Source organism: Teleopsis dalmanni, chromosome 2 (assembly GCF_002237135.1).
Source record: "Teleopsis dalmanni isolate 2A chromosome 2, ASM223713v2, whole genome shotgun sequence".
NCBI classification, from domain to species: domain Eukaryota; kingdom Metazoa; phylum Arthropoda; class Insecta; order Diptera; family Diopsidae; genus Teleopsis; species Teleopsis dalmanni.
In genome coordinates this window covers 79,790,609-79,817,146 of record NC_051847.1, presented here as the reverse complement: position 1 = coordinate 79,817,146, position 26,538 = coordinate 79,790,609, and the positions used below count along the sequence as shown (strand labels likewise).

Here is a 26,538-nt window from a genome sequence, read left to right as displayed (position 1 = left end):
AAGTTTCCGGTCACAATGTATAACGCAAAATTCTTAATCTTCATCAATATTTATTTTATCTCCTTCAAAATATGCTCCATTAGAAGCGATACACAAATGCCAACGTTTCTTCCAATCATCAAAACATTTTTTATAGGCGCTTTCCGGTATGGCTTTGAGTTCCCTCTGCGAATTCTGTTTTACGTCTTCTATGGATTCAAAACGCGTTCCTCTGAGTGGTAATTTGAGGTTGGGAAACAGGAAAAAGTCACACGGTGCAAGATCAGGTGAATACGGTGGCTGTTCGATGGTATTTATTGAATGTTTGGCCTTAAAATCGTTGATAATGTTGAACAAATTGAGGTGAATCGGAACAAGCCGGGCGTTGACACGTCGCATACACAAATTGTCCACCAAAATCAAACGAGCCATCTCACGACCGATGCCTAGCTCTCGTGCTATCTCTCTAACACTCACATGAGGATTTTTGAACACGATTTCCTTTGCCTTTTCAATGTTTTCGTCGGTGGTAGAGGTCGAAGGTCGTCCAGAACGCGGCATGTCTTCGACGGTCGTACGACCGTCCTGAAAGGCTTTGTACCACTCATAAACTTGAGTTTTCGATAAAACTGATTCCCCATAAGCCTTTTGTAGCATTCGCAAAGATTCTGCACACGAAATTTCGTTCGAAACACAAAATTTGATGCAAACTCTTTGTTCAATATTTTTTTCCATTGTTTTTTTCGCAACGCACTACTGAGGTGAACTGGTTTAAACAGCTGCCGTAAACGAACTGTCTGACAGATCGCGCTCATTTTTGGCATAGTAATTGTCCTTAATTGCTGCCAAACTACATAAACTTAAAATATCGAAAAATATACAGCGCGCGAATTTTAAATGAGAATTTCCGAAAACTTTTCGGTCTTAATGTATATGGAAATAAAACGAGATATCGATTATTACACTTTTAAATAATTACTTAACCATATGTAAATAGGAAAATCAATTAATTTATTAATTTAATACAAGTATAACTATCGATTGTCTATGAAGAATAAATACCAATTGAGCTACTCTGCAATATTAGACTTTAAATTCTTGAGTGATAGGGAAGCTTATGTCCACGTGTACTTGTGTGTTGCCTATAGTTGTTGCTGGCATGATGGCAAGCCCGGTATGCTCGCCGGCATTGGAGTGAAGCAGACACAAACCAAGAAAAAAAAATGATAGTACCATTGTTTTAAGATAAGACCTATTCCAATACCACACATAATTATTAACTTAACCCCCGTCTTTAATCCCTGTCAGTACAGTCCATTTGAGTCTGCCCTCCCTTTCTACCTATGAGCTATGATGTGACTCAAAATTATAAATTGTAACTCCCTTTCGTTCAAAATAATTTTGAGTCACTTCGTAGCTCATAGGTAGAAAGGGAGGGCAGACTCAAATGAACTATGCTGACAGGAACTAAAGACGGGCGTTATATTAATAATTATTGTGTGATATTGGCTTCCGTTTTAATACTGAATAATCCGTCTTTAATATTTAACTTGAAACCAATGTATATCAATTTATCTGCAATTTTCCAATAGGAATAAGTTTCAATTGAGCTAACGCTATGCTCAACTTCAGACTTCGGATTGTTTAGTTGCTAACCACAATTTTATTTCAAAATTAGGTCACTTTAATTGGAAAGCGTTCTTAACGGTTGACTTTCACATTTAGTTATAGATTCTAGTATTGAAAATTATTGACAAAACAATCTGTATTAAAGAAATGTTTAATTTATCTATAGTTGTTGTCTGTAGTAGCTCATGTCGATCCGTTAGTTCCCAACCCTTCCAAAATCTAATCTGATCTAATCTAGATGATTATTTATTTTACATAAGCTAATGCTATAGTGGTAGGCCTTTATAATTCTTTACTTTACATTGCATTCTAACATTTCTTTCGGGTTGTGGTTTTACGGTCTTTCATTTAACCAGCAAAGATGGGTGACTTCCACTTGCCAATAATGTTTAAATAGAAAACTATAAATAAAAAATCTACAAATTTAAGACAAATTTTTTAATGAGCAAATTGTTATACATTTTTTCCCTTAAAATCGCAAAAATAATATATTCTACATATTCATATATCTATAGACATATAGATATTAAGATATAAATATATCATTATTTAACGATTATTTAGCATTATACATATATATATATAAGAAACAATTACAATTAAAAACAAAATAATAATAGTTATTAAATACTAAATTGTTAAAAATATTAAACTTTACATCAATTAAAATTTGAAATCCCTTCCACCTACTGAACGATACCTTTCGTTTTAAAGCAGTCAGAGTCAGTAATTCATATAAGTACAAGGACATACGATTTAAGTCATTAAATGCCTTCAATAAATCAAATGCATATAAATATTTATATACGTTTTATTGACGAATCAATTGCCTTTTCCATACAGCCCTTTCCCGACTTTATTTTCACTTAAAGTTTTGTCCACTCTTCACTCAATCCAATTTTCAGATCCCCTGTAACCACTCTCCCATATGCAAGCAATTTATTTTTGTATTTTAAATTTATATCGAATAGAAGCGAACCAAGAACAATTTTTGTTGATTTTAAAATTGTAGGCATTCGTGTCCTTGCACTTGTTCTATATAGTTATATACATTTATACATATATATATACATATGATATATGTAATATTTTTCTTATTGATTTTGTGGACTTTAACATTTTAAAATACAATTTCGTCATAACTTAAAGACAGCAAAATGCCACTTCCGTGCTCCTTACGACCTCTGAGTTCAAAGTCATTTTTTATTAGTAACACATTTAGGACTTTCTCTTTTTAAATTAAAAACATGTGTTTATCTGTCATAGAAACCCACCGTTAAAATACATTTACGAGAACTATGATATCACAATAGTAATGTTTTAAGAGACGATTTGTATATATTAGGGAAGAATACTTATAATTACATATAAATTTGTTAGCAATGTTGTTCAAATTTGTTTATATATATATAGTCTTTATTATGGTTGAGTTTTGCTTTAGTATGACTTTAACTCTTAAGGAATTTATTCCATTATTTATATTCGGCTTAATAAAAATTTTGAAAAACTATGTGATTTAGTTTATTATAATATATATGTAGTGATTTTAGTCTAAACTTATCTAAATTGATTATTTGTAATAAATGGATACGAATGTACGAACATAAAAAAGCAAAATATTAAATTTTTGTTCATTTTTCGACTAAGAGTTTTTAACACTATATACTTTTCGCTATAGTGAATATCATGAATATTACGACAAATGTCACCTCTTTTTATTTAACTAGAATATTTATCCTTCTTCTCACACATTTTAACTTCAAAGTCAAAATGACATGATCAATCTTTTTTACGTGTTTAACTGCCTTGTTGGATCAACATCACAGTGTTCTCCAGGATAATGCACCGATAGACGCCCCATTTGAATATCAAGGAATTTTCGCCAGCAGCAATGAAGTTATGTGTTTGACATAACTTCCCGTTTGGTAAGGAGCGAGGTCTAACCATACCTTTACTGGTCTTTGGGTCACAACAACCGCAGTAAAAACGCAACTCCACGCCGAATGGAAGGTAAATAAACACAATCATTTTACTCGCGTAAGTTTGGGTTTTAACTGCTAATCTCAATTGGTCAGAATAGCCGAAGTTGCGAACACTAACCCCCGTAGTAGCATATATACATCTTCGATCGGGTAACGCAAGTGAAAACTCATTCACTACCATCTACACTCGAAACAGTGTATAATGGTGCCGGGTTTTAGTCGCCGCTTATGACAAGCATGCCTTACTTCGGGGGAGTGAATCTGATAACAGTCATTAGGAATTAGTTCTGATGAATAAGAATGGATCTTACGTTCGTAAAATTTGAAAACTTGACTATCGAAGTCGGTGTATTGCATTAGTGAAACAAAACTTTTTTGATTTAAAAATGAGAAAATTTGTGAGATTATGTATAGTATTTAAATTCTCCAGTGTTGTTGTTCCGGAATCCAACAATTCTCAGTTATTTCAACATTTTCCGTAAAATAATCAATTACCAATAACATGCCTATACTATCTCTAAAAGTAATAACTATGAAAAGTGTAATATCTTCTACAAATATATATTCAATTTCTACATCTTAGGTGTTGCGGTCAAAACTAGCACCTCTAAATCAAAGACTACTCCATACAATGACTGTTTGTAGATGCAATGATCTTTTGACAGTTAGTTGTACATATTCACTGCCCCAGTTACGATATTTTGTTTGGTGAACTATCCACCAAACGAACAATGAGTCTCATCATTAAAAAATATTTTATTTTATGCTAATACGCTTGGTGATTGCTGAGAGAACTATATAAAAATTGGTAAATCTTAAACTAAACATATGATTCCGGGGATATAAACTTCTTTTAGGTCTTTTTTAAGGCATAGGATGTCAATAAGTTTTTTTGTACTTATCGGAAATTCTATTCTTATTCACATCACTCGTTACACCCTTGTCTGTGCTATATCATTCCACACCTCATTATATTGTTTTGTTTCCTTAGCTTCTGTCCTTTATTCACTTTATGAGGATTGTGTTATTTGAAATTTCAATAATACAATAGAGAAACATTTTAGATCATATCGTAACATTATTATATTATGCCATCAACCAAGTAAGTTTTTTAAAATGATTTAAAAAAACTTGTTACCGAAGATAGCGACGGAGAAACCTGTTAATTATTATTGATCGATCGATAGTTTAATGAACAAAAAACTCTTTTTTTCTTTATACAATATATTTTTATGTTATTAATAACTTAAATCAACATAAAAAAACATCTTATTAAAAATATTTAATATATTAATATATCATGTTTTTATTGATTTCCTTATTAATTCATTTTTTAGCCAATCGAAGTATTATTAGGTTGAGTTATTTATTTTTTAGTTCACGGTTTAATTAATGTTATGTTATTAAGTGAAATAAAATACCAGATCCCAACAATATATTTATTTAAAAATAAAAAGTAGAATTGAACCTACTTTACAGAGTTTTGTTGCCTCTTCCGTAAGAATAGGCTCCCAGGAGCCTATTCCGTATGTGGTTTAGCGCAGGGCATTCTAATAGTGGTGTTTTAGTCTACAATGTTCCATTAGAAGTCCTATGAAGATTTTAAGTTTTTCTTTTGTTAGGTAATAAAATATATACATTATAAAATATATTAATTACTAAATTTTAGGACCTCCTTATGTACACTAAACTTAATCCACAAGGTAGACTGAATTATGTGAAGTGTAATATTTATTAATAATTAATAACTAAATTACAACTTATATTAATAAAATATATGGTCTCGCTCGTGTGATTCATGGAGTAACATTAGCATGATTTTCTCGGTATTACGTTCCTAGATTAGGTTCAATACTCAAGAAAGAATAATATAAAAATATGCAACAAATAATGTCTCTACAAACAGAATAGTTTTGAAATTTAACAATTAAATATAATTTATTAATTCAATTGTTCTGTGAATTCACAGTGAGTGAATTTGTTAATAAAACTTTGACATCAATTTAACAAAACTTTAAGTACGGCTTTAGGTCAGTTGACTAATGAACGCTGACTCTGAGCTTCAAATTTAGCAGGGCACGAATTTGATTCCTGGTACTTGCAGTCTCAAAACATTATTTACGAATAATACAAGAATTTTTTCCAAGACTACTGATGACGGTTAGCCAAAAATTCAATTAATTAAAATAATTTATTATGAATTTTTGTTGTTGTAGTTCACTTCTGTTCGGAAAACCTCTTAATAATTTATCAAACCAATAAATAAATAAATTACCAACATTTTTGAAATGAGATACTTGTTTAATTGATTAAAAACAAAATTATTATTAATTATTTATTTTAATATTATATATTTTATTTTAATAACATTAACTTCCGATGTGGTTTTTATGAATTAATTTAGATTTGTATTGAAAACTTAACGATATGGGGTCCAGTTAAAATTAGCTTATAATATTGAGTAAAAAGTTGATATAAATTAAAATAGATTTAATATAATAATACATATAAAATATTAATGCAGATATAAGTAAATTTAAATTATATAACATATAAATTTATGTTTAACGATATAGTATAATAAATCATAAATCTATAAGTTTAATACATATATTCAATATATGTAGTTTAACAAAATATAAAAAAAGGTCCAGAAAATGTTTTTCAAATATAAGCACAATAATTATTAATAAAAAAAAAATTAATAAATGTAAGGATGGGAAAGTATAAAATCTAATAATAATATAATAATTATTTAATAACTATTATTGTTAATAATAATATAAAATTTTTTTTATAACAAATATATTGAATTGTTTTATATAAAATATTCATTGATAAATCGAACATATATATTAGCTAGGAATGTTATAAAATTGTTTTATATTTATTAATTAATAAAATGTTAATATGGTCGTAAATGAACAATATCGTATAACAATTTAATAAATATAATAAAATATTATATAAATATAACAGTTGGTAAAGTACTTAACAAACTCTGGCACGACAACAAGCCTTTGTATCGTAAAACAATTTGACTATAGGATTAACAATGAAGTATTTGAAGACACGCCATGTACAATAGGGTGCATCGATAAAAACATTGGCTGCTGCAAAAATGTGTTCCTCTGATTTGAGCTGATAACCATGGAAACCACTTAACATTAATTGAGTATCACATACCACATATATGGAGTGAATTGCTGCCGCAAAGACTGCTTGTTCATATGCTAATGGTTCAACCAATTCTATAACTATAATAGAAACAATTAAAACAATAACAATTACTAGTATTGCATTAATATTAGAAAATCGAAAACGTTCCAGCTTGGAAAATAGAATTAAGCAACCGAGTTGAACGATTGATGCAAGTAAATACAGAAAAACCTGTCGAAAATTAAGTAGATTAAACGATATTTCTCTATATAATCCAAAACAACTCCTACCAGTGTTGAATCAAAGACACATGCGCATATGCCATAATATAAAGCCAAAAAAATTGTTAATACCGCAAGGGTTAACAAATTCATTGGTGGATGTCGACGCATGTCCCGCAGCAAATACATCACGATTTCGAAAATGAATACCAAGATACCTATAGAATGGAGCGTGTGTATTGAAAACGGTTCCTCAAAGATGATCGAAAATAATTCAATAAATGGTAGAAGAATTACAAATTGCAGCTATAAATATTTAAAATTAAAAAAGGAATTAGTATATAATTATTATTTGATATAATATATTAATTTACCGAGAGTATGAAAAATATTTTGCGTACAAAAGCACGTCTAACAGACTCATCCGGTATATCAAACTGCTGCTCTCCATTAGTAATGGGTTTTCCTAAATCAATTTGTACATTTGGCACGGTATCTGATATGATAAAATTAATCACATAAGAGTATTAATTTAAAACTATTATGATATTATTATTGATTCGACCAGAGTCGAACCAGAACTTATACATATCGGTTTATTTTAGTTCAGCACAGAGGAGTACGGTATTTAATCAACCCCTTTCATTTATTAGTTGAATGAATCAAATTTTGATTTATAAAAGTCTTTTTTTATATTCTTATTTAATTTTTTTAAATCTTGTTTAATTTTCCTTTTTTTAATTTTTTAAATCTTGTGTTTTTTTCTATTTTAAATTTTTTTTTTTTTAATTTTTCAAATTTTTTTTTTTTAATTTTTTTTTACTTTTTTTTATTTTTAATTTTTTTCAATTTTTTTTTATTTTTTTAATTCAACTAATTAATTATGCTTTTTTAATAGAATGTATACAATATTTTTTAATCATGTTAAAAAAAAACTGATTTGTAATACGTAAAAAAAATATTCACTAGGAACTGAACCAAACAAACCGATATTTTTGGCGGAACACTAATTGCAAGCGAACCGATATATATTTTATATTGGAACAAAAACCACAGCAAAAAAATTTTGCGATTCGAAGCCCTGATTATGCTATATAGTTTTACCCCCTTCCTGTATTTGCACTCCTCCGGTAATTAAATTTGTCTCATCCAGCATTACGTTAGGCACTGTTTGCATTTGCACACCACCATTCACAAAATAATTCACTTCTTCTTTTGAGCCAATCATTTTAAATAAATTAATTTAAACTATTAATTAATCTTATTAAATTTCACTAATAAGATTTCAACAATGTTCTTACAACTATCAAAGCTGTATCTACTTTAGATAAACTGACTAAAATGAAGTGATGATGATACCATTGGGAAAATCTACTGCCAAAACGCTATTTGCGCTTTTCAGACTCCTTGGCGACATTCAATGACACATGCGCCAAATTATATAGACAGGGTATGTAAGGTTATTGCGTCACTTGTACGCAATCTGACAAAGAAAGATAATAAAATTTAGTTTTGATATAAGTAAGCCCCAACTACAACTTGTTGAAACCATTGTCAGCACTGTATTTACATAGAAAACAAAATGGAAGAATGAATGAGACTCCTCACTTTTTTTTTTAAAAAAAATCGAATATTTGATGCTCTTGACAACAAGGATTAAATTTTATTTATATAACAATTTTAACATTAAAAATGGAGGTTAGGACAAGTTTTTCGTGAAACTTTTTTTCATTTCTCACCATTTATAAGAGCACTATTTTTCCTTGTGATTTTCATCTTTAAAAATATGTCTATACAAACGCGTACACACTTAATCTTTAGAAATAATTTGTGAAATATCTTATATATATATTTATTTTATATTTTAGATGCGTTTTTTCAATGAAATTTACTAAACACTTTTTACTGTTTTTACTGTTTACTTTATTAGTGCATTTAGCAAGCACTTTTAGCACTAACTCAACTAACTGAATAAAGTGAAGGGTTTACTTCGTGATTTATTATTTTATGTTATTATTTTTATTATTATTATTTTTTATTATTTTTATTATTTTATAGAAGAATTTATTATTCAAAATTATTATTAAACATACATGCGTTTTACGAGATGATCCACGCCATTTTACTGTTTCTATAAATTTGGAGTAAACAAGTACCAACAATTTAAAGGGCGATGAGTTGATCTTGTCATTTAACCGTTTCTCCAAATTTATAGAAGCAGTTTACAATTATTTACAGGGGCGAACTCATATGATTATGTTACTTACATTAAAATATATACGAAGACATTTTTATTATCTGAGATAAATACATTAGTTAATGGTATTAAGAATTTTTTTTATCTCTCCCTTTACTGCAATTTTTCACAGATGCTCTACTGCCGCAGTTAATATTACTTTTATTGTTATTATTGATTGTTGATTATTATTGCTTATTCAATAGCTTAGATTAGATTAGTGGTGCCCAAACCCCACTAGAACATAAATATGTGACAGTTATCATACCACGGATATATGATATTCATAGGCCAGACCAAGAGAATAAGCAAAAACGGTATGAAGACCGAAATGGTCAACGAACAAACTTGAAAAAGACATGACCCCTCATTTAACTTAGCTATGTTGCGAATATTAAGGGATGATCACTCTGTTAGAAAAGCAGTCCCAAAAATTTTTCTTAACCTTCTACTGACTAATGTAACTCTGAATGTTATTCAATATATAATATTTACTATCTAAATTTATTTTTAACTGTACATTAAATACTAACACTTAAAAAATATTGCAAAAATAAAATAAATTATTTTTATTATATTTTCAATAACAAATTTATAAATCCATTTTTTTTTTTGTCGCTTTCTTTAATTTTTCAGTAAACCCTTTACTTTAGAATTGCAGAGTTTTACCTATTAAAATTAGAGCAATGTTTTTAATTATTTGTGGCATGAAGTTTTGCACATATATTATCCGAAATCAATAGCATAATAATCAAATATTGCAATATTCTATCATATATTATCTTTCATCTATTATGTACCTATGAAATAATCATATATACACTAAAACTGCGTACCAAGGTCTATCAGCTTCTACCGGGTTATTAAAGATATATGTTTCCTAACGTTTTCATAAACATTCTGTCTTAATCTACTCTGTTGCTTAATTTTGAAATACTTACTGACACTTGCTATGTGAATTATGCAGTAACAATGAGTGATGATTTTATAGTCCTACCACGTACAGCAACACTCAGCTGATCACAACACCAGCTTTACAACACCAGTCATTTGTAGAATTTCATATTTTTTGACAATTTCGTTTTCGTACAATATGAGTTTCCAAAATGGTTCGATTTTATTTCCTATGAACACCAATTTATAGATGGAAATTTGATCCATTTGCATACTTCTCTGGATACTCAAACTATGTCACTAAAGTATTATTGTAATTTGTTTTTTGTTCTTTAACCAGGTTGAGAGTGCTCACATATCCAACTTCTAGAACTTATCAATCATTTTATTGCTAGGAACATCACTCAAAAACATAAGCAGGCAAATATTTGCTATCGGTTTATTGATTGATTTTTTATGAATGAATCATTGATTCTATTATATATTAAGATTGTAAAATGTAATAATTTTATCAAAATATCCTTTCACCTATTCATCAATTAACTTTGGTTCTATTTTTATCACGATGCTCCACCAATAAGTTAATTTTTTTATCTGTTCAACAAAAAAATATAAGGATATAACTAACCGTTATAAACGTTTAAAGTTTTCTAAGATATCACTGATATTATTTCCTTACTCACTGTATTTAAAAATTCATAACAATAATATGACTACAAAAAATATAATTGTTTTATATTTAGTTTATTACTTTTTATTTAAACATATCTTATCTTGATATATATGTTGTCTTACATATGAATTCCTCACATATTTTCTCTAGAAATTAAATTAATTTTAAACTAGTTTCACAACTAAAAAAAAAATTATTATCAGTAATTTAATTTAATATTATATTTTATTTATAATTATAATCATCTAAAATCCGGTTAAAATTATTTTCTTATATGACAATTGTATTAAATATTACTTTTTTTTAAACAGCTACGGTTACACAATGACCCAATAGGCCTAAGTGAATTTCCTAGGAATCGCCGGTATAACATAACCTAACCTAACTACATATTGTTTCGGTCACGGATATGAGATATTAGACGAGAATACTGGTGGATCAGTTAGTAAATAATAATAAATAAGTTGTTATTTTTCCTAACAACCTGTATAGTAACTAACTTCAAAAAAAACTCTGAACAATTTTAATCGCATATTAATTACCTATGATGTATACTCTTCTTTTGAGAGGTTTAACGATTGTAAAAAAATGAAGTGGGAGAGAGAGAACATATCTGCAAAAAGTGACTTCTTTTAAAATCTCATTGATCTAGTTGTCTTAAACCCACTTCATTCGTATATTTTGTTTTATGTTTACTAACAGATGATTCTACTATAAATAATCACTAAGTATCTTAAACCTAGTCTTTAATGGATACTGCTGTAGTTAAACGAAGGGTTAGGAATGTGCATCAGTTCTAAATTATCAATGCGCTATATTACTTACAGGAAACTTATTACTTTAGAATACATTTGTTGTTATTTCCAATTTTCAGGTGCAGGAAGGCAAGAGGCCATTCATTTACGGTTTTACTCAAAAATTCTTGTTTCTTCTTTTTTCTCTTCTATATTACAGCAGGTTTATTACAAATATTCTCGCATTATTGCCTAAATTGTTTAAGGTGCCTCTCATTATACGCATAAACTACTCAAATTACTGATTGCAGTTACTCTAAGATCAGTTTAAGGCACACTTAGAGCGCATTTCATAAGAATCCTTAAGTTTATAATGTGAACGACATATAAGTTAATGCTAATTACTGCTCTTATAAACTTCAACTTTCATAAATAATTTCAAACTCATTACATACATTCACATTAAATTCCTTTTTATTAGTAACATTAAAGACCTTACAGTTATATAAACATAATACATACATACGTCATTTTTTTTAAGTAAAACGTATACATACACAATACGGTATTCGACTTTTGACATTTTACACAATATGCATATAGAATATAATGAAAAATAAATAATTTCAAAAAATTCTATTATTCGAATATAAACAATATTTTAGTTTAAACACTTAAGCAAAAATATATATAAAAATGTATATAAATTCAAAAATTTTGCATAATTTCATTATTTACTGTTTTTAGTTTGGACTAGTACTTGTACTTATTTTTTATTACCAATCAATTGTAAAACATACAAAAAGATTCTTACAACGTCCATGTATAAATTCAAAGCAGCAAATATATATTCTTCAGGGCTGACACTATATTTGTGTTTGCCACCCATCATTATTTGCGTATCATATATAAGGAATATGCAAGCTAAGAGAGCACCACAGCTGGCATATATGGTACTGACGAGATGGCTACGCCAAAAGATGGCCACAAATCCAAAGATCATAAGACAAAGTAAGGCAGCTAATAGGAAACCACCGCAAGCGGTGAAGTCGTACTTTGTTTGCATGGCAAAAATTGTTAGACCTAAACATAGGACAGCAGTAATTCCAATAGCCATAAGCACCTGAAAGAAATAAAAATACATATAGAATATATATTACAAAAATAATATACTAAAGGTTTTAAATATTGAACATTTAATATAATAATATATTTATTTATTATCTTAATTATTTTAATTAATTGAATATTGTAGTTTAGTATATTGTTTTCAATGTCATCTATTGTTTACTATCCCATGGTATGTCATTTTGTTGTAAAATAAAATTTTTTATGACTAACACGTAATAATTGCATTATTACATTGTAAATCCCCGCTTAAAATATATGGTGAGGCTATTGCTGCAAATCGCATATTAACTGAGAACTGGATTCAGCGCAATTTGCATATATAACTGCAGTGTAGAGTGATATTCAAAGATCATTACAATTAATCTTGCAATTTTTTTTTTAATTTTAAATTTCTAGCAAAAGTTAAAACTATTTTTTGCTGTCTTTGAGCTTTTATAAAAATGAATGCTATATGTACTTTGTTTTCTTAGGAATATTAATTGCAATTAAAGTTGCAATAACAAAAAATATTACCTGTAAGATTATAATTACATTCCATATCTTCGTTACCTTACCTAACGATTAAGTTAATAACAATACAAAAAACTAAAAATTATAGAATAGGGTAATATAATAATAAATTTTTAATATTAGTATTATTAGTATTTTTTTTTTTTATTGTAAGCCGTGATGTGGGGAAAGCTTAATGAATCTCAGTAATTAACTATTTTCATACTACGTTTTTGTTCTATAAATATAGATAAGTAGTTTTTAAAAGACTAAATTAAGATAATAATGTGTAATATACAGACTACTACTATATTTCAGAATTAATGGAAAAGTATAATACTTAGCCATTGTAAGCCGCATGAATGTATCATGCAATAAATAATTTATTTTTTAAGTCTTTCAAAAATTGTGCAGGTTTATGATAATCTGAGAGATATGTACAAATATATAATCAAAATAATCATAAATTTTTTCCAAACAAATATTTATCTATTCTACTCTATATAATATAATATTGTATTGAGAATATGAGATTAATACAGTATCGGTAAGGATATTACTCTTACCACTTAACACTACCTCTTATTGTGTTAGAATCTGCTAGTATAATGTTAAAATATTGTTATGAAACCAAATGTAAAAATATTCAAAGTCGCTTAAATATCTTTAATTTTTGGTAAAAAAAAATAAAACAAAACATTAATGGTTCTCAACCCAAAATATTGCGGACTGGAAAAATATTCTATGTATTCTACAAGAACGTGAATACCCGTCCTTATAGAATATTTTCTAATTAATTTTAGAATATTAATAGAATATTTATATATTTAGAATATTAAATTATTAATTAATATCGCTAAGACGACAATGTGTAATACCACAGACATATTAAGAAATGTTCTTTAACACTAACAATATCGTCAGTGGTTTCTCCAGATACTATATTAACAAAAAAAAAATTGAAAAAGGTACCGACTGAAAAGTTGTCTGATAAACTAAATAACTTTAATAGTCCCGTTAATATTTTATTATTAAGGTTGTGTTTGCATCTTAAATGAACATCACTATGTTACGAAATGTTAAAAAAAATTGCATTACTGATAATTTAATATATATTTAATATAATATAATACTACATCTATATTAAAATGAGTTATTATAAAAGACCTTTCTGTTATAGTTAAATGTCCTCTCTTAAATAAAATTTTTTATAATGTATAATCAACATTTAAAAATATATAGCTTTTAATCGGAAAGGGTATCTCACCTAACATCCATTCTCATGTTCTGTTCATTAACAGATCTGATTTATCAAATATAACTAAACTTTTTAAGCTACAATCATTGTAAATATGTATAAATAAATATAAATATATTTATAAATAAATAAATAATATCTAAATATATACAATAAAGTAAACTCACCTCTTGGGAATCATAAACGCTAGCAACAGATCCAACTAGAAATGATTCTGCAGCCGTAAATATGCCCAGACATATAAAGTTCGTAGGGAATGAGCGACGCGCATTTTCACAACAAGCCATAGCTATGACCACTACCAGAGTAGTAATACAAGCAATTAATAGTATAGTGGGATTACGTTGCGCAAATTGCTTAGTTGGTTCATGAAAAACGAATAATGCTACCACACCAAATGTAAAAGTTAGTTGAGCCTATAAAAAAAAACAGTTTATTAGATTAAAATTATATTTAAAAGTATTTAATTGCATTCAAACCATAAGTATGAGATAGACTTTACGTAAAAATCCTTTACGTATACTCTCATCAGTGAAAGCGAAATTTTTTGGCTGTAAGTCTTCTGGATCGATGTACGGTGGGGCAGGTCCACTGCTTGTAGAGGCTTGAGGCACTGGATCATTAGGTTTCCAACCATATTGTGAAGCTAAAAGTAATAAAATTATTAAAAATAATAATCTATTTTTAATATAAAAGCAAGTTCAGAGTAAGACTGCTTATTCAATATAAAGATACAGCAGTTAGTTTATTATTAACAAATAAAAAAAATTGAAAAAAAACAAACGAAGACGGTAAACGTATTGAATAATTTATAAGAATTAAAATCAAAATAAATTTGAAAAAAAACAGGAATTTATGTTATTTAAACATATTTATAAATATGCTATTTATGTGTCGACTCTAAAATTTTTACGTTTAAACAAGAAAAATTGATAAAAATATAAATTTGAAAAACGCAAATTAAGTTTGTGTGCACTTCGAGTGTTCAGGCGCCAGTCCATGATTTACATTTGTCAGGGTTTGAATTCCTGCCTCATACAGTCCAACTATTTTATATAGACAATTAACCATTAGCTATTTGCAGACCATTAGCTATTTGCAAGGACCAATGATGTTTAATACTTTTCAAAATAGAAATCTTTTGATAGTTATTGTCCATCAACTTTTAATAAAATTTATATAATTATCAAAAATTAAAATTTATATTTTAAATATATGCGATTTTGAAAGAATTTTGCTGCTATTAAAAAATATTTAATTTAAGTTAATCTCTAGTTAGAAATGACCTTTGAGAATGCGAGATTGTGTATTAGTCTTAGGTATATGTAATAACATACATATAATACTGTAATACATATTAGTATAAAGTATGTATAAATATAGTCATTCGATTTATTCGGGAGGTCGCTTTAGCTACTTAAATTCTTACCGCGGTTATGTGTCTTCGAAGGTTAGGATACGAAATTTTTGGTTTAGATTTTATGTAAAAAAATGTATATATATAATTTCAGATCCGGCTTTTGATCTGCTCAAAAAATATTAATTTCCTTAGTACTAGTAGTCTCAAAAAACTATTTACGTATATTTATTTATTTCTATTTGAGCCAGTGCACTTGAGCACTTTTACTCTTTCTTAACTCGAGGTATTTTTAAAACCCCTCCTTACGCCTTGACTGGATTATTGTTTATCACTTCATCAGACTAAGCAATAATTGACCTCAGATCTGCATACCTTCCCGAGGAGCCTGTAACCATTCTGAGATTTGATAATGCGGTGTTGATAAGTCTGTCAGTTTTCGCAAATAATTACGTATAATTAAATATAAGAAATACATATTTTCAAAATGATCACTGATTATAGGTATACACAAAACAACTGTAGTGTTAGCTAAAATAATTAAATTAATTAAAAATTATGAAATTTTGTTGTTGTTATTCACTATAGTTTAAAAACCCTCTACTAAAACAATACTTACTAACAACAAGATAGTTTCTTTCGTCATAACAAAATTTAGAACCAAGTTTAAAACAATATTTTAAGATTACATACTTTTGTTTTAAAGAGGTTTTAGAAAAGTAGTGACCGACGATAACAGAAATTCTTTTTTATATTATTTGAATCAATTGAATATTAATTGGCTGACCATACAGCTGTTTCGAGTATGGCCAAGTACTCATCATCAATGGTCTTGTAAAAAAAAAACTGCATAGACCTTGAACAATTTATAATAATAATGATAATAAAAATTAATTAAACGATTGTAATGCGAGAGGTTATATATATTAGGTATGCAAATTTTTTGTTATCAAAAAGACAAAGACCTAAACAACTTATCCATACGAAAAAATTATATAGCAGAAATTTATTGACTATTCTCAAATGTATGGTGCAACTCAAAATATGATTTTACAGACTGATATTATTTTTATCGCTTAATAGTTTTGCTTTTGAAGGCAAATAATGTTAACACTTTAGGAGAGGAAAATAAATATAATTATATTCCTTGAAAACGTACACCTCCGATAGAAATCTGTATTTCTATTTCAAACTTCCATAACTCGAAGTATCATTTTGCAAAGACTTCGAGTTGAAGAACTTTTTTGTAATTGTATTTAATTTGCTCTTTAAACCCTATGGCGCTCTATTTAATTTAAGTTATAGAAAATTCGTGTTATAGAAATTTAACTGTAGTAGGTAATCTTTGACCGTCACTAGTAGGATGTCTCCGCAATTACATCTATTACATTATAATCATACTTTTTTTTTCTTTCTTTCTTTTGTAGATTTACATTTGAATGAGAAAACAAATTTGTTATTAATAACAACAAAAACTTATCAGTTTTTTTTAATTATTAATTTTCAAATGTGTTTTCCGCACCTAAACAAACTTTATTTGTGGTGAAATTATATATATAAAAAAAACCGGCTCTCTATAACTGCAAGCGCCAGCTATCATTAATTTTCAGAATTCAGACAGTTTGCTTTAGAATCTAAAGTTTAGATAATTTTTTTCGCAATGTAAACATATATGGTATACATATATGTATGTATGTATGTATGTATGTATGTATGTATGTATGTATGTATGTAATTTAATGGTTGGTACATTTACTCTATAATTTGAAATAAAATTCTTTATGATAAAGCCAGTATTTAATGACGAGCTGGTATTTCTGAATTAGTTGATTCTTATTGTAAATTAAAAATTCTGTTTTCTGAATTATATATAAAAATATAATTTTAATTATTTATGGTTCATTTATATGCTTTATGTGATTTCTATTCATTTGAATAATAAAATTATTTTAATATACACTTAAAACGAAAAATATTTTCTTTTATTCTTTTTTTTCTTTTATTTCTTATTTGCTTCCTATACTGCCACATTTGTTTTAATTAATTTTTTAATTGTTTATTTTCAAAATATTTTACCGTGTAACCGCTCTCATTCCTATTTGTTTTCTATTTTTTTTTTATTTTATTTTGTTTAGTCTTTGCTCTTTTACTAATCCAAACAATAATTTAATTATTAGTATTTGCGCAACTTATATATATTCTAATACTCGCGTGTTTGCAAAAATCAAAAAAAAAAAAAATAAATAAAAGAGAAAACATCAAAACATTACGGCATTTCATTGAATAAAAAAAAAAACATAATTTTGGCAATATTACGCCCTGCATTTTTTTAACTCAAACCAAAACTCTAATTTTTCACTTCACAATTTTTAATGAACTTACATTGAGGTGGATTCTGCTCATTCATATTAACGTATGCCATTTCGCTTTATTTATTGCAAAATATCTTTAATAACTATTTTTTAAAAATTCACTTCAAATTTCGCAGACGCTTTCGCTTCCGATTTCTGTATCTACGTATTTAGCTATCGCAACGCATTGACGTATGTCTGGCATATACTAAACCGAGTACTCTTTTTTCGTAAAAATAGTATTGAAAATTTGACGCTAACGAAGGGTTGCCGTGTTGCTTTTTCTTTAGAATATGCAGCAATGTTCTCTTCAAATAATGTGTTTCATAAATCAAATTAAAATATATTTTAATAAATAATTTTTAGTAAACAAAATTTTTAAAGTTAAAACATAAAGTTATGAAATTTATTATTTAGGCCGTGTGTGAGTTCGAGTAAATTTAGGTAAAGTAAATTAAAATTTCCTAGGGATTTTTCGAACTGCGCTTATGTAAATACAGTCAAACTTCCATAACTCGAAGTTCAATTTTGCAAAGAAAAGGTTTAACTTATGGAGACTTCGAGTTAGAGAATATTTTTATTTTATTTTTTAAAGAAACTAGAATTACATTTTAAGATATTTATTTATTTGCAATCAAAAAAAGCATAGAAGTTATAGCGAAGTAAAATATGTATTCAAAAATTAAGGTTTGGAACTTTAATTTTTTTCTTATTTTCAATAAAAAGGAATTCCAATTTATTCATACTTTATAGTGATCATCAGTAGTGGTGTCAAAAATGTAACTATCCGTTACTTTGTATTCGTTACTCAAGAAATACCTGAGTAACGAATACAAACTTTTTATTGTATTCGTTACTTTTACTCATTTTACCAATGAGTAATATTTATTATAACTACTCTTTCGAGTACTTAGTAACGATTACTTTTAAGCAATATAATAATAACTACTTTATTGTGAACAAAATTTTTCTTCGCTATCAAATTCATTAAAAATGTTTAAAAATATTAATATAAAAAAGTGAAATTTGGATTCATTTGAACCAGTAGGACGTGAAAAGCTAAATGCAAAATATGCGGATCAAACAATTCAATAAAATAATAATTCTAATTTATTAAATCTATAATTTATTATAATAAATATATATGCTTTTAAAAATTTCTTTTATTGCCGAAAAAAAGCATTTAAACTTCAGTAACGACTGCACAGTAACGAAAGCGCAGTAACGAATACATACTCGAAAAGTAACAGGTAGTTACAAATACGCAAAAGTAACGAAGTTTGGCACCACTAATCATCAGTTGTAACAGAGTATCATTCGATTGCAAATATAAATTCAGAATTTTGAATGAGTATTCTACTTCATTCTTGGAAGGCTGATGCACATTTACACTCACCGAACCCTCATCATCACTTTCCGTTGCGTTTAAAATTGGATCCAGTAATTTAGAGCTATAGTGCTCAATAATATTATCATCTGTAGAAAAGCTTGATGAACAAATTTCATTGTTAAGTTTAATAAAATCGTTAATAATAGCATTGTTAATTATTTTATTTACTTTAAACCCCGCTGCCAGCGACTGGCATTTGCACAAAGAAACAACATAAGAAAGAAAAAATTAAACATTTAGTTTGGAAAAAAGGGACTTTCCCTAACGCCAAAATGCATTTATACTTAAAACAAAAATTCAACTTAAAGAATGCACTTTCCCATATTCCTATTAACATGGAACAAAATTCTTCTTCGATATATAGAAAATTCGAGTTGCAGCAGTTCGAGTTATGGAAGATTGACTGTATTTATTTATTTATTTATTGCACTTATTTATTATTTTTTTATTATTAATTTTTTATTTTATTTTTATTTATTATTTTATTTATTAAACATTCTTTAAAATTTTTGCAATGGTAACACTTAATTTACCAAATTTTTATCTAATTTACCCTACTTGAAATTCTGGTAAATACCAACATACGCTGCCATACCGACATAATTTACTATTTCCCTCCATTTACCATAAATTTACTCGAACTCACACACGGCCTTAGTGTCGCTGACGCACAACGTGGCAAAATTAAAATTAGACAATTAAATTAAAAAATTAGACATTCACACTGTCTCATTTAGGCATTTGCTCATTTATATTAATAAGTGAACGTTCAGATTTTAATGAACTCATTTATGTAGCTGTTAATAATATATCACACAAAAAAATTTAATATATAATTGATATAATAAATCAATGATATACATTTTATATATCAATTAAATATTCAATTAATAAAAGCAAAGATTTTATTAAATACTTGTTTCCTCAGTGCCAATATTTTTAGCTCAGCTGTTGTTTGTTTACATTTTGATGATTTCCCTTGTGGGAAATTTATTTTTAAGGATTGCATTCGACATTTTTCGTCTTAAATGAGCTGTTTTATTGATAATTAGCTCATTTATGTGAAAGCACTTTGTATGGTAAATCATTCTCACTTTATTGGCTATAATCAGCAGAACCACCTAAAAGACACAGTGTAAATATGGTATTACTTAGTTAACCATTACAGACGGGAGAAGTACTTGGCCACGTCGACTAGCCTCCGCCAGCCAGCCCTATTAGTGAAATACAAACATCCTTCTAGAAGGAACACTTTCTTTCCTTCATACGACATGACTAACCAACGAAATTTTTATACGAATTACTATGTCAATGTTGGGGTATGGTTCATATAGCTCTTTGTTCTATCTAATGCAATACTCGTCACCAACGCTTACGGAACTATAGATGCTTCGAAGAATTAATCTCTCGAATGCCCCAAACGCCTTCTCATTACTGTTGGTAATTGTTTAAGATCTGCACCATACAGCAGGAGACGCATTATAAAAAACTTGTAGAGCGTAATTTTTGTTTGTCGAGAGAGGCTTTTAGTTCTCAATTGCCTACTTAGCCCGAAATAACATCATTTTTCGTTGAATCTCTAGGCTGATGTCAGGTTGGTTCCACTAGTTCCCAAATAAACAAAATCTTTCACAACTTCAAACTTATAATTTTTAACAGTGACGTGAATCTCAAGACACTCAGGAGATTTGTTTGTTGATAAAAAGTACTTTGTTATGTTCTCATTTACCACAACACACATTTGTTTTGCTTGTTTTCTTCCCAAAAGGGAAAACATCAACATTTAAAATATTTCTTATATGTTTTGTTTCATATGTGAAAAAATGAAAATACGAAATTCCAGGATTGCATGAACTTATCGAAAGAAAAACTAAGAATCATCACAGGTATCATAACAAGACACTGTAAAATAAAACACCATTTTACGAGACTGGGCATTTATACGGATAAAAACTGTAGATTCTGCGAAGAGAATGACGAGTAGCCACATATATGCTGTTAAAATGCCCTACGCTAATACACACAAACACAATAGACTCCTGGGAAGGAGGCAATAAAAGTATGGTATATAAAGTAGGTTCTATACTACTTTTTATTGGTGCAACAGGACTTAGAGACTTACTCTAAGCCCAGAAGTTGCCACAATACACTCGATAGTCGCAGTGCCACATCCCATTTTAAAATATGTGTATGTGTGAAATGTAAACAAGCAAGCTATTTCATATGCATAAATCAGCTCATACCAATGGAAATGACCAAATCATAAAGTGTAAGCATGTTATTAGACAGTTTGAAAACAACTCCAACTTAATAAATTCTGTTGAAAAATAGTTGAAAATTGTACTACAAATGGGAATAGAAAAGTGAAGTTGACATAGTTTTGAGTACCAATTCTTTAATTCACACCGTATCGACAGTTTTTTCGATGTCGAAGCTCAGCGCCACTCAGGGCACGGTAAGTTTCTATTCACAGGGATGGATCTCCAAGTACAGTGATGATCGAGAGTTTTGTTAAAATTATTCCAGTAGGTGGCGCAATTGTGGTAGCTGCAGGAAGTGGAAAGAAATCAACAATGAAATCGATATGAGCTGGTCCATTGGAAGCATTAATGCTAAGGTGAACGTTATCAGTGAACGAATAGTACAACTTTGATCCACTACTGCAATAGTAGATGTTGTTCCAGCAAATATGTTTGCTATTGAAATCACCACCAATGACAAACGGATTGGGAGAAATTAAATTATTATATTATTATTAAAATTAAGTTATTAAATTCTTAATAACGACCTATAATATATAATATATATTATAATAGAAGGTGAATTATATATACAAAAAAGATCATTTCCAAGTTGCTGTACAGTTGAAGAGTGATTCCACAAGCCTCAGTAGAGATGAGAGGGGAAATGGGCATGTACGAAAATTTAAAATTGTCTTTGAGAAGTATAGCAATACCACTGCTAAAACCGTGTCTATCCTTTCGAACAACAGTGTGTCCCTAGAAAATATAAGTAAACCAGAATAAATTTTGATTGCAGTAATTCAAACTGTCAGGTCTACATTCCCCAAAAAAAAATCCTGAAAGAAAAAGTACGTTTGAACAGGCAAGCGAATATAATTTACATTTATAAGAGCTATTCTTACTTCACTGATATAACACAAACTTGAAGACCTCGCTCTTCCTGGGATATTAGTTTAGTGATATGCTGTTTAATTTTGGAGGCGAAAGGAAACAATATCATCAATATAGCATCAATATCAGGTAGCTAGAACGGAATGAAGCATCAGCGGCTTGAGAAGATTTGAAAACGGAAAGAAAGAAGCTTTTGGAAGCAGTCAAAGACATAGCCATTAATACAACGAATTTTCAAGGCTGTACAAAATTTGATTTAAAGATTGCTGGATTAGCTGGATGTCCTGTTTTTACATAATTGCAGCATTTGGGTAAGGTTTCCGACAGTTGTTTGGTTACAAGACCAAACATATAACTTTACAGTATGATAATACCGCTAGCAGTTAGAGTACTGTGGTGCGTTAGCGTAAACTTTACACTCGAATTTAATAATAAGGTGCAAGTGCTACGTATTGAGATATAAACATTAAAAATAAGAGTTTAATACTTAATAAACTCATACATGTTTTTTCAGATGAAATTAAAAAATACGTATCAAACTTATTTAGTTGAGATGGAAATTCTTACACGTAGTGTCATGTCCAATACTAAAGTGTAATATAATATATATGTGCTAATGTAACACACCGAAGTGGTTGGGTTGAGTTTGGAAATCTAGATTTTCAAATAGGTTAAAAAATTTGATCTTTATTAAAGAAATTATGAATTAAAATATCAATTTAAAACTTCTTGAAAAAAATTTGATTCAATACGAGATCAAGATTACTTTATTATTTAACAATATATCGATGATAAGCAGAATTTATTAGTACAATCGTGACTGATATAAAAGCACCCATACATTGTGCATTAACACCGGACTGAAACGTTATCAAAAATTTGTGATCAATTTAAAGATAAAAAGAGTAGAGATCATTCTCCAAAAAATGATTGACTCCATGCCAAAAAGGTTTAAAACTGTTATTTTTCATAAGGGATCACCCACAAAGTAATGAGTATAAAATAAAGAGTTTGATAAAAATCACTCATTTTCCAACCGTTTTTGATTTTTGTTTTGCAGTAGCAGAAAATTAACAACCTTATTAGCTTTCAACTGAAATTGATCGTCCAGAGTCTGTCATAATAATAATACATTTTGTTGTACTTCATTTCCAGAAATAGAATAAAAAACGATAAAAAAAGAAGTCTGCGTTTTTTATTTCGCAAAATATTTTGGAAGTCACATCACATAACTTCTCAAAAAACTCTTATCTGCATCAAATATGCTATGAGTGACTGTTCATATAATATAAGTTAATTATATTTTATTATCTTTATTTTGTATAAATTTTTTAATAATTAATTTTTTTAACATTAATTTATTTAATGTTTAATTTGTATTCAATAAACGCGTGTGGTTCATTTCAAAGCCCAAGTAAACATGAACGAGTATACTTTTGTCCGGAAAAGTCCTGTTTGGCTTCAGTAGCTCTCAACTCCACAAAAGTATACTCGTTCATGTTTACTTGGGGGACAAACAAGATGAAGTCCCGTTTGGCAGCAACCATATATATATGTAAGTATATATATATATATATATGCAGATAAGAGTTTTTTTTAAAAGTTATGTGATGTGACTTCCAAAATATTTAGCAAAGTAAAAAACGCAGACTTTTTTTTATCGTATTTTATTCTATTTCTGGAAATGAAGTACAACAAAATGTATTATTATTATGACAGACTCTGGACGATCAATTTCAGTTGAAAGCTAATAAGGTTGTTAATTTTCTGCTACTGCAAAACAAAAATCAAAAACGGTTGGAAAATGAGTGATTTTTATCAAACTCTTTATTTTATACTCATTACTTTGTGGGTGATCCCTTATGAAAAATAACAGTTTTAAACCTTTTTGGCATGGAGTCAATCATTTTTTGGAGAATGATCTCTACTCTTTTGATCTTTAAATTGATCACAAATTTTTGATAACGTTTCAGTCCGGTGTTAATGCACAATGTATGGGTGCTTTTATATCAGTCACGATTGTACTAATAAATTCTGCTTATCATCGATATATTGTTAAATAATAAAGTAATCTTGATCTCGTATTGAATCAAATTTTTTTCAAGAAGTTTTAAATTGATATTTTAATTCATAATTTCTTTAATAAAGATCAAATTTTTTAACCTATTTGAAAATCTAGATTTCCAAACTCAACCCAACCACTTCGGTGTGTTACATTAGCACATATATATTATATTACACTTTAGTATTGGACATGACACTACGTGTAAGAATTTCCATCTCAACTAAATAAGTTTGATACGTATTTTTTAATTTCATCTGAAAAAACATGTATGAGTTTATTAAGTATTAAACTCTTATTTTTAATGTTTATATCTCAATACGTAGCACTTGCACCTTATTATTAAATTCGAGTGTAAAGTTTACGCTAACGCACCACAGTACTCTAACTGCTAGCGGTATTATCATACTGTAAAGTTATATGTTTGGTCTTGTAACCAAACAACTGTCGGAAACCTTACCCAAATGCTGCAATTATGTAAAAACAGGACATCCAGCTAATCCAGCAATCTTTAAATCAAATTTTGTACAGCCTTGAAAATTCGTTGTATTAATGGCTATGTCTTTGACTGCTTCCAAAAGCTTCTTTCTTTCCGTTTTCAAATCTTCTCAAGCCGCTGATGCTTCATTCCGTTCTAGCTACCTGATATTGATGCTATATTGATGATATTGTTTCCTTTCGCCTCCAAAATTAAACAGCATATCACTAAACTAATATCCCAGGAAGAGCGAGGTCTTCAAGTTTGTGTTATATCAGTGAAGTAAGAATAGCTCTTATAAATGTAAATTATATTCGCTTGCCTGTTCAAACGTACTTTTTCTTTCAGGATTTTTTTTTGGGGAATGTAGACCTGACAGTTTGAATTACTGCAATCAAAATTTATTCTGGTTTACTTATATTTTCTAGGGACACACTGTTGTTCGAAAGGATAGACACGGTTTTAGCAGTGGTATTGCTATACTTCTCAAAGACAATTTTAAATTTTCGTACATGCCCATTTCCCCTCTCATCTCTACTGAGGCTTGTGGAATCACTCTTCAACTGTACAGCAACTTGGAAATGATCTTTTTTGTATATATAATTCACCTTCTATTATAATATATATTATATATTATAGGTCGTTATTAAGAATTTAATAACTTAATTTTAATAATTATATAATAATTTAATTTCTGATTTAAGAAATCTTATATCCCTTTCTCCCAATCCGTTTGTCATTGGTGGTGATTTCAATAGCAAACATATTTGCTGGAACAACATCTACTATTGCAGTAGTGGATCAAAGTTGTACTATTCGTTCACTGATAACGTTCACCTTAGCATTAATGCTTCCAATGGACCAGCTCATATCGATTTCATTGTTGATTTCTTTCCACTTCCTGCAGCTACCACAATTGCGCCACCTACTGGAATAATTTTAACAAAACTCTCGATCATCACTGTACTTGGAGATCCATCCCTGTGAATAGAAACTTACCGTGCCCTGAGTGGCGCTGAGCTTCGACATCGAAAAAACTGTCGATACGGTGTGAATTAAAGAATTGGTACTCAAAACTATGTCAACTTCACTTTTCTATTCCCATTTGTAGTACAATTTTCAACTATTTTTCAACAGAATTTATTAAGTTGGAGTTGTTTTCAAACTGTCTAATAACATGCTTACACTTTATGATTTGGTCATTTCCATTGGTATGAGCTGATTTATGCATATGAAATAGCTTGCTTGTTTACATTTCACACATACACATATTTTAAAATGGGATGTGGCACTGCGACTATCGAGTGTATTGTGGCAACTTCTGGGCTTAGAGTAAGTCTCTAAGTCCTGTTGCACCAATAAAAAGTAGTATAGAACCTAC

At 28.6% G+C, this 26,538-nt stretch overlaps 3 protein-coding genes across 4 annotated transcripts in view; 1 reads left to right on the top strand and 2 right to left on the bottom strand.

The window, feature by feature from the left end:
* Nucleotides 1–26,538, top strand: part of LOC119674910 — a 319,348-nt gene that overhangs the window by 289,524 nt on the left and 3,286 nt on the right. The window lies entirely within an intron of this gene.
* Nucleotides 6,511–8,790, bottom strand: LOC119677981 (protein lifeguard 2). Of its 2 annotated transcripts, none has more exons than XM_038089584.1 (4): nucleotides 8,710–8,790; nucleotides 7,345–7,466; nucleotides 7,040–7,276; nucleotides 6,511–6,980 (listed from the first exon to the last, which is right to left on the bottom strand). In XM_038089584.1, the coding sequence occupies exons 1-4, from the start codon at nucleotides 8,744–8,746 to the stop codon at nucleotides 6,582–6,584; spliced, it is 795 nt and encodes a 264-aa protein (XP_037945512.1). In that variant the 5' UTR covers nucleotides 8,747–8,790; the 3' UTR covers nucleotides 6,511–6,581. The 2 variants fall into 2 exon arrangements, with proteins under 2 accessions (XP_037945512.1, XP_037945511.1); XM_038089583.1 differs by lacking the exon at nucleotides 8,710–8,790 and adding an exon at nucleotides 8,075–8,233.
* Nucleotides 11,960–18,315, bottom strand: LOC119677983 (protein lifeguard 1). Its single transcript, XM_038089585.1, has 4 exons — nucleotides 18,125–18,315; nucleotides 14,865–15,031; nucleotides 14,553–14,801; nucleotides 11,960–12,630 (listed from the first exon to the last, which is right to left on the bottom strand). Exons 1-4 carry the CDS (start codon nucleotides 18,162–18,164, stop codon nucleotides 12,274–12,276), a joined length of 813 nt encoding a protein of 270 aa, XP_037945513.1. The 5' UTR covers nucleotides 18,165–18,315; the 3' UTR covers nucleotides 11,960–12,273.